This window comes from Hippocampus guttulatus, chromosome 6 (assembly GCF_054856545.1).
Source record: "Hippocampus guttulatus isolate MCC_2025c chromosome 6, RoL_Hgut_1.0, whole genome shotgun sequence".
Lineage (NCBI taxonomy): Eukaryota > Metazoa > Chordata > Actinopteri > Syngnathiformes > Syngnathidae > Hippocampus > Hippocampus guttulatus.
In genome coordinates this window covers 16,001,903-16,011,785 of record NC_141266.1, presented here as the reverse complement: position 1 = coordinate 16,011,785, position 9,883 = coordinate 16,001,903, and the positions used below count along the sequence as shown (strand labels likewise).

At 44.3% G+C, this 9,883-nt stretch overlaps 1 protein-coding gene across 1 annotated transcript; it reads left to right on the top strand.

The window, feature by feature from the left end:
- The first annotated feature begins 416 nt into the window (after positions 1 to 416).
- Positions 417 to 8,210, top strand: tbrg4 (transforming growth factor beta regulator 4). The gene is made up of 11 exons (XM_086113248.1): positions 417 to 634; positions 1,266 to 1,753; positions 1,820 to 2,140; positions 4,299 to 4,473; positions 4,731 to 4,888; positions 5,024 to 5,134; positions 5,364 to 5,508; positions 5,599 to 5,832; positions 6,907 to 7,018; positions 7,126 to 7,240; positions 7,650 to 8,210. The coding sequence occupies exons 2-11, from the start codon at positions 1,349 to 1,351 to the stop codon at positions 7,749 to 7,751; spliced, it is 1,878 nt and encodes a 625-aa protein (XP_085969374.1). The 5' UTR covers positions 417 to 634; positions 1,266 to 1,348; the 3' UTR covers positions 7,752 to 8,210.
- The last annotated feature ends 1,673 nt before the right edge of the window (positions 8,211 to 9,883 follow it).

Here is a 9,883-nt window from a genome sequence, read left to right as displayed (position 1 = left end):
TAAAACAATTCATAAAAGCAAATGTAGCCTATTCTGTTTCTCTCTCTGTCCATACACTTTGATCATAGACTGCATATTCTTCTGCTTATTTGTGTTTATTTTGGAGTAAGAACATGTTTTATATTTATAGAAGAAAAATCTCCTCGGAACGAATTCAATTAAAAAAAAAAAATGAATTGCAGTTTCGGCTGCTCAAACGAGCGGACGCTCCAATCCTACAGGTGGCGGTCGTCTCTACCGGGTTTTTTTCCAGGAGCAATATGCGGCAGCAGAAGAATACCACTCGTCGGCTTTTTTTTTTTGAATGTCATTTTTCATTTAAATACTTAATGTAAAATATTTGAGAAGGAATTACTTAAAATTAAAAAAAATGTATTAGAAAAACGGAGACACTGCTTTAACGTAACGCACGTTACGCGACGTTAGTGACGTAGATTTCCTGCGACTGGCGACTTCCTGAATATCCATGTGAAGCACCACATCCAAAAGTATTTAATATTATCTGTGTGTGATATGCGCATTGTTTATGACAACCATTTGTGCTTCGGCTCATATCGGCCTGCTGCTGTTTGCAAAGAGACCTCTGAGAGGGGAAGAAACTGCTGATTTAGACGTCTTTAAGCTCCTCGACAAGGTCAGCATTTCACATTTCTTGGCAGCCCAAGAACCACTGCCGAATTTGTCCGTCCTGTCTGCAGGACTTCGTGTTAGATGGGGACAGTTGACGCTTGCTGCAGGGCTATTAGACAACCAATCGTTGATGAAAATAATCAGTGTTTGCCTTTCACCATCTACCGTTTTCTAACCATGCTCGTGACATAAGGAATACTGAGGAATCATGATGGCATGACCTGTGTGTCAGAGGTGGCAGTAGTACTCGCACTCTGTAAATAATTATTTAACTGTGTAAAAAAAAAAAAAAAAAAAACGAAGGTAAAAGTAGAAGATCTGACTGTACTTAAGGAAAAAGAGTACAAACTATCTAATGTAGTTTGGAAGTGAAGTAAAATATATTTTACTGTCAATTATATGCTGAACTCGTGACAACATATGCACACGAAATACGTTCCCTATTTTATTAACTTTAATATTTGTACTGAAAGAACTAATTATTTTATTACATCAAAACTACCACGGCGTTTCTATTCAGAATTTCGTATTTGTGCATCAAAATATGTTTAGGGACACATAAAGCCATCTCTGATTAAAACTTGCCGTTGATCAGTATTGTTTTAACTCAAATGTATTGTCCAATGTCATTTTAGGACAACTGTGGAATGGTGCACTGGGCTACTGACAAGTGAAACTCATTCTCATCTTTCTGCTGTGGCCCCGCCTCTGGAGCCCGATGGCCACTCGTTTTTTGGGCAGATATGCCCGCCTGCTATGCAGGGCCTCCCCTCAAACCGCGGCTGTCTGCTTGCCTATGTCAGCGGCCAGCCTGGCTCATCTGCAGAAGAATCAGTGCCAGTCGTGGACTTCAGTGAGGTCAATGTGTGAGAGGCGGGTGCTGGCAAAGGACGATGTGTTTTCAAACACGCCGACTCGCACCCAGCTGGATGAGTTGGTGGAAAAGGCTGCAGTGCCTGAGGACATCCTGCAAGCCTGGGAACAGCACGGAGGAAATGGTAATCAAGCAGCTTCTACTCTGTTGGCTTGGACGAGGATGATGCAGAAGACGCAGGGCAGGTTTGAGCAACAGCATGCCAAGGACTCAAGATTGCAGGATCTGATGGCTACTATAACTCAGCAGGTGAGAAAGCCAAGTGCCCAGATGTCAAAGCCGTGAAGACAAATGACTCATTTATGTATCTTCCAGATATCAACAGTGTGGAACGGCACTCTTGTGTCCGTCTTGCGGGCTTTCTGGGTGATGGGCGTCCCCGCTACGGATCCGGTGTTGGTGTCTATCCAAACGGAGGTCCTATGGCGAATCCGCCGGTTAAGCTACAAAAACCTGGGCTTCCTGGCAGAGTGGGGGACCGGGAGGAAAGTATCGCAGGATGTGGCCATCGTGACCGCTGCTCTAAAACAGCTGGAACTGCGCTGGACTGAAATCGCTGATGCCAAAACAGTCAGTGCGCTCATTTCCAAAGGACAACACGTGTCACCTGTCCTAATGGAGAGACTAGAGGACAAGGTATGACAATGAGTTCTGTCATCAGTTTTGCTGTAAATACTAAACTTGGTGGTTTTGATACCCAAAGTAAACCCTGGCATTACATGTGTCGTATTCTCTTGCGTTATAAACAAGAAACTAAAGTTCCAATCCGTTGTTATTTAATTACATAAAATGATTCCAACTGAATTTGGGGGAGAGGTGGGCTCAAGTGAACACAGGACTGTTCGTCAGTCTGTGGGCATATTTAGACAAACATTTCTGTACAATTTAGCATCTTCATTTCACTCAACCAGGATGTTTTTGGAATGTGGGAGGAATCCCGCACACGGTCATTCAGAATCAATAAGCTATCAAGTACCAAGTTTTCTCAACTACCTAACGGTCTCCATTCTAATAGATGCCATAACTCGGGGTGTCATTGAAAAAAAAAAAAAACATTCTGAAGAAAGACAATTTTCAATGAAAAAAATTGACAATAAAGTTGTACAGTCATACTTTGGTTTTCAACCATAATCCGTTCAAGAAGGCTGTTCGAAACCTGAAACCACGCTGTTTTCTCCCCCCCCAAAAAAAATTTATTGAACACGTCTGCTCACAATGCAACGCTGTACGAGGAAGCGTCACCTCCTCGTCTACCCGAGAAAGCGTCACTTCTTCGTGTAAGGAAGGCGAGAGGAGTCAAGTGGCCCATTCAAGTGCGCTCAGTTTGGTCAAGAACTGATTTTCGGTAGTAATCTGAGGCATAAAAAACTCGAACTTTTTGTTCGAAAACCGATTTGGTCGAGAACAGAGACGTTCGAAAACCAAGGTTTGTTCGAAAACCAAGGTTTGACTGTAAGTTGGACTGTTCTCGACCAAATCGGTTTTCGACCAAATATTTCAAGTTTTTTATGCCTCGGATTGCGACCGAAAATCGGTTCTCGACCAAACTGAGCGCACTTGAATGCGCCACTTGACTCCTCTTGCCTTCCTTACACGAAGAAGTGACGCTTCCTCGTATAGCGTTCCATTGTGAGCAGACGTGTTCAATAAAGATATTTTTTTAAAAAAGAGCATGGTTTCGGTTTTCGAAAAAATCGTTTTTCCAACAGCCTTCTGGAACGGATTATGGTCGAAAAGCGAGGTATGACTGTGCTTGACATGACATGAAATACCAAATGTTGCCACTGGATAGCTGTAATTAGCTTTAGAATGACTTCTGATACCACCTGTCACAGCACAGCCCAACTGATATGGCATCTCTCAAGTTATCATTTGTATTAGAGCTTAAAGAGAAAGTGCTGTTGTGTACAGCATGGGGCATTTAAGAGTAAAATGATTTATTGCATTAGGGACAAACACAACCAAGTTGTTACAATACTGGGTTATCTAACCTGTACTATTATGTCATTTTTAATTCTCTTCTTGCGATGATGTGTTACACTGCCCCCTGATGGCAAGTCTAAAAGTGCAGTTCAGTAAATGAATGCCCCAGAAACTACATTAAAGTTATTTGGTTCACTCGAGTCTCTTCTGCTGAAGGTGCTGACAGTGTAGCTGAAGTCATTAAATTGGAGAAAAACATGATGATGGCTAGCGCTATGACATTGATCTTGTCTTCTTATTAGTTGAAATAGGTTTAAGGTAGGTCTTTTTTTCTTTCTTTTTTTTTTTTAATCAGACCATGGTCTTTTTTTAGTGAAGAAAAACAACACCTCTTACCGAGCTGACAGTTTCGGCTGCCACTAAAGCCTTCGCCTGAGCTGTCAGTCAGAGTCACTGCTTCCTTTTGACTAGGTTGGGAAACCTTCAAAATAAGGCTACCCGGTCGAGGCTTGGAACCAACCCCCTGCCGCCGCCATGTAAGCAATGTGTCCCTGTTGATGGTGCCGTCTCCGACGAGTGGGTTTACACGCTCCCACACAGCCAGGACACATTGCTTTGCTGGCGGCAAGTGGTTGGAGCGCAGCTATTTAGGCATGCAGGGAAACCTTGTATCTCGTCGCATCAACATGAAACAACGCGTCTTTCCGCAATGTAGGTGCCGGTATGGCTTCATTCTTTTTTAAATAAGTATTGGAGAAAAAAAAGGTGAAACACCGAAGCTGCAAAACTGTGCGAAGTGGCAAGGGATCACTGTATATGGTAAAAATCCAATACTTACCCTGCTGACCATTCTTTCATGTCCCGCTTGAAGGCTTTGGAGCTTGCTGAAGTCTTTTCAGCAGAAGAGATTCGCAAAGTGTGCGTGTCTTTAGCTGCGCTGGGCCGCAGGTCCGTGCCTCTCCTCAGGGCTCTGTCCTACCATCTCCTCCAGAGACCGTCGGCAGAATTCACCACTCCACTCATACTCGATATGGCCTTTGCATACGGTAATTGCACTCTGGGCGTTCGAAGCTCCAATACAAAAAGCTGTGTCAAAAAGTCTGCCTGTACAACAACGTATCATTTAACAAAGGGTTTATTATTGGTTTTGTAATAGACCAAGACTATATCATGTTTGATACTACTCTTGGATTTGATTTTGAGAAGTCTAATCATTCTATTATCTGGAAGGTGTGTTTGGCTTTTTCTACTCACAAGGAATGGTGGCTCACTCACCAGCGAAGCCATCTTTGTGCTTTTCCAGGCAAGCTGAGTTTCCACCAATCCCAAGTATTTCAGCGAATGGCGTCCGAGTTGATGCCCAGAGTCTCTGTACTGACCTCCACCGACGTCACGCGCTTTGCAAAATCAATGGCCTTCCTAAAATGGCTTCACATCCCCCTCTTTGAGGCCTTTGCGGAGGTCAGTCCTTTGAACGTCACACCTCACAGACAGAACTCTTGAAGCCATTATTAAGGCGTTTCCTCCTGCCTGAACACGATAACTTTCTTTCTGAGTCCTAACTTTCTTTTTGTCTGTAACTTTTTTTTTCTCCAGCACTATGTGGAACACAGTGAGAAATACAGCACCTTGCAGCTGTGTAACATGCTCATGACGTTTGCCAGACTCAACTTTCAGCCTAGCAAAGGAGACGAGTTCTTTGAAAAGGTACTTGTGATGTTCCTGCACCTATTTGGTACCACTCTACTCTAGGGCTAACCTTATAAAGTGCGTCAGTAACTTGAATGTGTATGAGCCAACTACGAATGAAAGCCTTTGATTACACATATACATTTAGCAACTGCCTCAAGATGAAAAACATCGCTCTATTATGATACTGTACAGAACAGCCTGCGCGAAGGTTGTGTTCGACGCCGTTTTTTTGTGTTGTGTTCAGGTTCATCCTGTGCTGGAGGACTCCCTCTCAGGCCTAGAGCCTTTGCTTCGGACAGATGTTGCATGGTCCCTGTGCGTGCTACAGCAGTCCAGGCCACACTATCTCAACCCGCTCCTCCAGCAGGAACATGTTGCTCAGCTGTCAGGTGAGAAGCACATCTCAAAAGTGAGCAGTACCAAAACATTTCTGCCACGTTTTACGATGTTTCATTTGTATCCCCCCCCCCCCCCTGCAGATGGCAGTCCAATTCGAAGGGAGAACTCCAGGCAAAAACTCCTCCATGTCGCCGCCACACTGCACTTGGAGCATCCCGAATCATCCCCTTCCTGCACGGATGCTTTGCCCATCCCGGCTAGTACCTCCCCCATAACCCCACTGCAGAGCAGCCTGAGAGAGACTTTGAGCACTTTGGAGCGGAGGAATGGCATGCATCGCATTGGGGTCAGGACTGTGTATGGATGGACTATTGGTAAGAGGGGCGTGGAGATGGATGATTACATTTATCATCTAGAAAGCATGCGCAATATATTGATTGAACGCATGGTCACACTAAGTGAGAAGCGATCCTCTAGATCACGGGGGTCAAACTCAAGGCCCGCCGGATGTTGCTGCGCCACGGTCATCCTTGCCCGGATGGATAGATGGCGCCGTTTTCATACAACATAAGCACCAGGCACCAATGATTAGTTGATCTTGAATCCTCTCGTGGCTCCTCGATTCCCAAGGTCCTCGGCGTAACTGATGGCTTGCCGTTTAAACTGTGCTTCGTAAGCGTGTCTCTTCGTAGGTGCCATTTTTGGGATGTTGTTTTGCACAATGCACGTACCGGTGCCTAGTGCGTCTTTTTTCACGCCCACCCTTCCCACTTTAAAGTTCGCATGCTGTCTTCAGTTAGGTCCGCCTTTCCTCTACATCAGCAACGTGTCGGCACAACCTCAGTCTGTCAAGCGGGCCCGTCATCATCGTCATACAACAGCATTCACAGATTTTGGGACTTGGTGCATACGTAAGGGAAATGTAAAACTTTGATGCGTGTCTTATGGTCAGGAAAATATAGTAGTGACTGATTTCTTAATTACCGGTAGTTTGTTGTGTACAAGTCATCATTTTGTGGTTTCACTGTCGTAGCGGCTCTCCGTAGGAACATACCAGAGTGGCCCGTGACAAAAATGAGTTTGACACCCTTGCTCAAGATGAAGAAGTGAGGGATTCAACCTTAACCCCCCCCCCCCCATAATTCTTCCTTTACCAATTTGAGCAATTATTTGCTTTCAATTATTTCACTTAAAGGGAAAAAAAAGCATTGTTTGTTGAGCCTTTAACATTGCAGCATCAAAGAGAGGAAGTGAATTTGAACACTTTATATTGGTCAGTAATTTGTAAAAAATAACATTGATTTGTGTGTGTGTCCGTAGGGGGGGGTTGTTAAATGTATCACATTTGGACATAGCAGATTTGGGCCAGATTCCAGCAAGATGTTGCGTGAACCGGATGGAATCTTTCATGTTTTACAAGTCCACTGTCATGTCTTTTTGCTCTTCAGAGGGTGAAGTGGTAGTAGATAGCGACAACAAGCCCATTGACTTATCCCAGCTGAGAGCTCCTCATCTTCCAGATGGAGGCGGAAAGCACCCTTTACCTGAAGGGGCACGACGGTGGGTTCGAAAAAACAAAAGCACGAAACAGGTTCTCCTTTTGCATTCAATTTATTCTTGTAGTCCTTCCTTTCTGAAGTCATTGTGCTCTTGGCGTTGTGCTTCAGAATTGCTTTTGTAGCGTGGGAATTCCCCAACTTTGTCTCCAAGAGTAAAGACCTTCTGGGACGATTCGCCATGATGAAGCGACACTTGCAACTTGCCGGCTTCATCGTCGTGGAGGTAAGAGATGTGATCGGCTTGAAATGACGACAGACTGACGATGACGGACACGATGGCATCGGCCGCTGGCAAATGACGCACCCATCTCTTTACCATCATGTACCCACCATTAACTCATTCACTCCCAAAGACGTTTTTAAACGTCTTTTCAGACTTGGTCCAGAATTGGCTGGTACTGAATGAGTTAACATTGATGCGCTAGCAAACGAGAAGAGGGAACTTTGCTGTGACTTTCATTCTTCATCATTATTGAGGGCAACTTCTGGTGGCTTTCGCCAGGAAAATGACATTTCTTCCATTGCAACTTGTTAAGTTTTGGCTCTATGATGATCATCGTACTTTCCCTCCAGCGGTACCCTTTCTGTGGCGCCATAAAAAAATATTGCGTCATTGTGCGTTGCTGTTCCAGGTTCCTTATTATGAGTGGTTGGAGTTGAAGACGGAGCATCAGAGGTTGGCCTATTTAAAGGACAAGATGGGCAAGGCTGTGGCCGAGGACATGGCCAAGTGAACTGGCTCGTCTTGATCACAATTGCAAAATCAACTAAATCACAAGCTTTTCCCATACAAATTGGATCACAGGGAATACAGTAAACTCACACACACACACACACACACTGACGCATGCTCATACAGACTAGTGCAGCATTGCAGAGGAGTGCTGTTGCGCCGAAAAACAAGAAATATAGATCATATACTGTATATTGGCTATTGTTCCCATGGCAACGCATGGGGCTTTCCCTGTTTCCATGGAAACAGTGAGCAAGCGTTCCGGAGTCAGAAACCCAACAGCGGAGGGCTTCGCATCTTGATACGGTCAGTTTCAAGTTGCAACATCTGTGAGGAACACTCAAATCAATACAGAACATTTGGCCAGGATGTTGCGATAAGGAAGCATTCAGTTGATGGTCATAATTTAAACTATTTGTGTGAGTCGTCATGTGATGGAATAAAAATCTTTTATTGCTAATTGTTTCTGTCGTCGTGTGATGTGGACAGACAGAGGAAGTTTGAATCCACATGATAATCCGAGCCTCTTGTGTACACTATACAAGTCTCTAAACGCTCTATTCTTCTACATGTTCTGATCCAGTGAGACTGAGAACCACCAGCCCAATAATAAACCCAATGCCAAGGACAAAAAAATCATTATTTGGATTAGCACCAAATGTTGCACTTTACGCCGACTCATGTCATGAAGGATTTTTCAGGAACATCCATCCATCCATTTTCTGATCTGCTCATCCCCACAAGGGTCGCGGGGTGTGCCGGAGCCTATCCCAACTGTCTTCGGGCAGTAGGCGGAGTACACCCTGAACTGGTTGCCAGCCAATCGCAGGGCGCACAGACCAACAACCACTCGTGCTCACAATCACACACAGTGTTCCATTAACCTGCTGTGCGTACTTTTGGAATGTGGGAGGAAACCAGAGTTCCTGGAGAAAACCCACAAAGGCACAGGGGTGAACATGCAAACTCCACATAGGAAGGTCAGAACGGGATGGAACCCACGACCTCTGCACTGTGAGGCGGACGTGCTAACCAGTCATCCACCGCTTTTAAAAAAAACATAATAGTTTGAATAATTATTATGCATGGAATATGCATCCAACAAGCATGCACCCTTGTTGTCATAACTTTGTTAGTACACGATATGCTGGGACTTGACATCATCAAAGCCTTTTCCAAAAGAAGCACAGGTATGTCCTCTTTTCTCTCTCATATTTTTATTACTTTAACCTTGATTGAATGGCTCTACCTCATGTAACCCTGTTATTCATATCATCAGAATAATACAATGTTTTTTCTTCTTTACAAAAATAAGTATGTCCTCTTGGTCAGCAATAAAAGCTTCTAGCTTCTACTCCTGAGAGAAAGCTACGTAATGTAAACACCAAATAAATTATCCGGGTGGATATACCTTGAATTGGTTCCCGGCCAATCACAGGGCGCACATAGATATATAACCATTCACACTCACACCCAAAGGCAATTTAGAGGAATCAACCTACCATGCCTGTTTTTGTTATGTGGGAGGAAACCGGAGTACCCGGAAAAAAACCAACACAGGCATGGGGAGAACATGGAAACTACACTGGAAGGCCGTGGCACGGAATCCAACCCATGCCCTCTATACTGTAAGGCAGACCTGCTAACCAGTCCCTCACCGTGCTCCCCATAATTAATTGTATCATTGATCGAAGCAGAGTTAATCAAGTCTTTGATTTGTTTATTACCTATCAATGAATATTTAGCAGAAAATCTGAAACGTGGTGGTTTATTTTTCAAGAATTTTGAAGCTCAAATGTCCTCCAATTCTGGAATCGCCCTGAATTTAATTGCATTGTGAGCTGTGTGTTGTGTAAATTTAGACAGATTTGTATGGTCGTCGTGACTTCGGCTCTGCTCCGAAACACTAAAGTGTGTCGTGGGAAGTTTTGGGTTGCTATAGAAACTGCCCTTCCTGCTCACGCGGCTCAGCCTCTGTCTTTCTCTTTCCATTAGCGCTTATGCATTCTGCACTTGTTATCTGCCAAAGTATAAAAAAAAGGAGGAGGCAGATACTGTCAGGTCGGAGAAGATAAACAGATGCTCTGACTGGCCTTAGGGGGCTCATTAGAGAAGCAATCCATGCAGGGGGGG

Coding starts and splice junctions, on each gene's coding strand:
- tbrg4 (XM_086113248.1), top strand. CDS start 1,349: ATGGCCACTCGTTTTTTGGGCAGATATGCCCGCCTGCTATGCAGGGCC. Junction 4,889..5,023: donor TCTTTGAGGCCTTTGCGGAG/GTCAGTCCTTTG, acceptor TTTTTTCTCCAG/CACTATGTGGAACACAGTGA. Junction 7,241..7,649: donor CCGGCTTCATCGTCGTGGAG/GTAAGAGATGTG, acceptor TTGCTGTTCCAG/GTTCCTTATTATGAGTGGTT.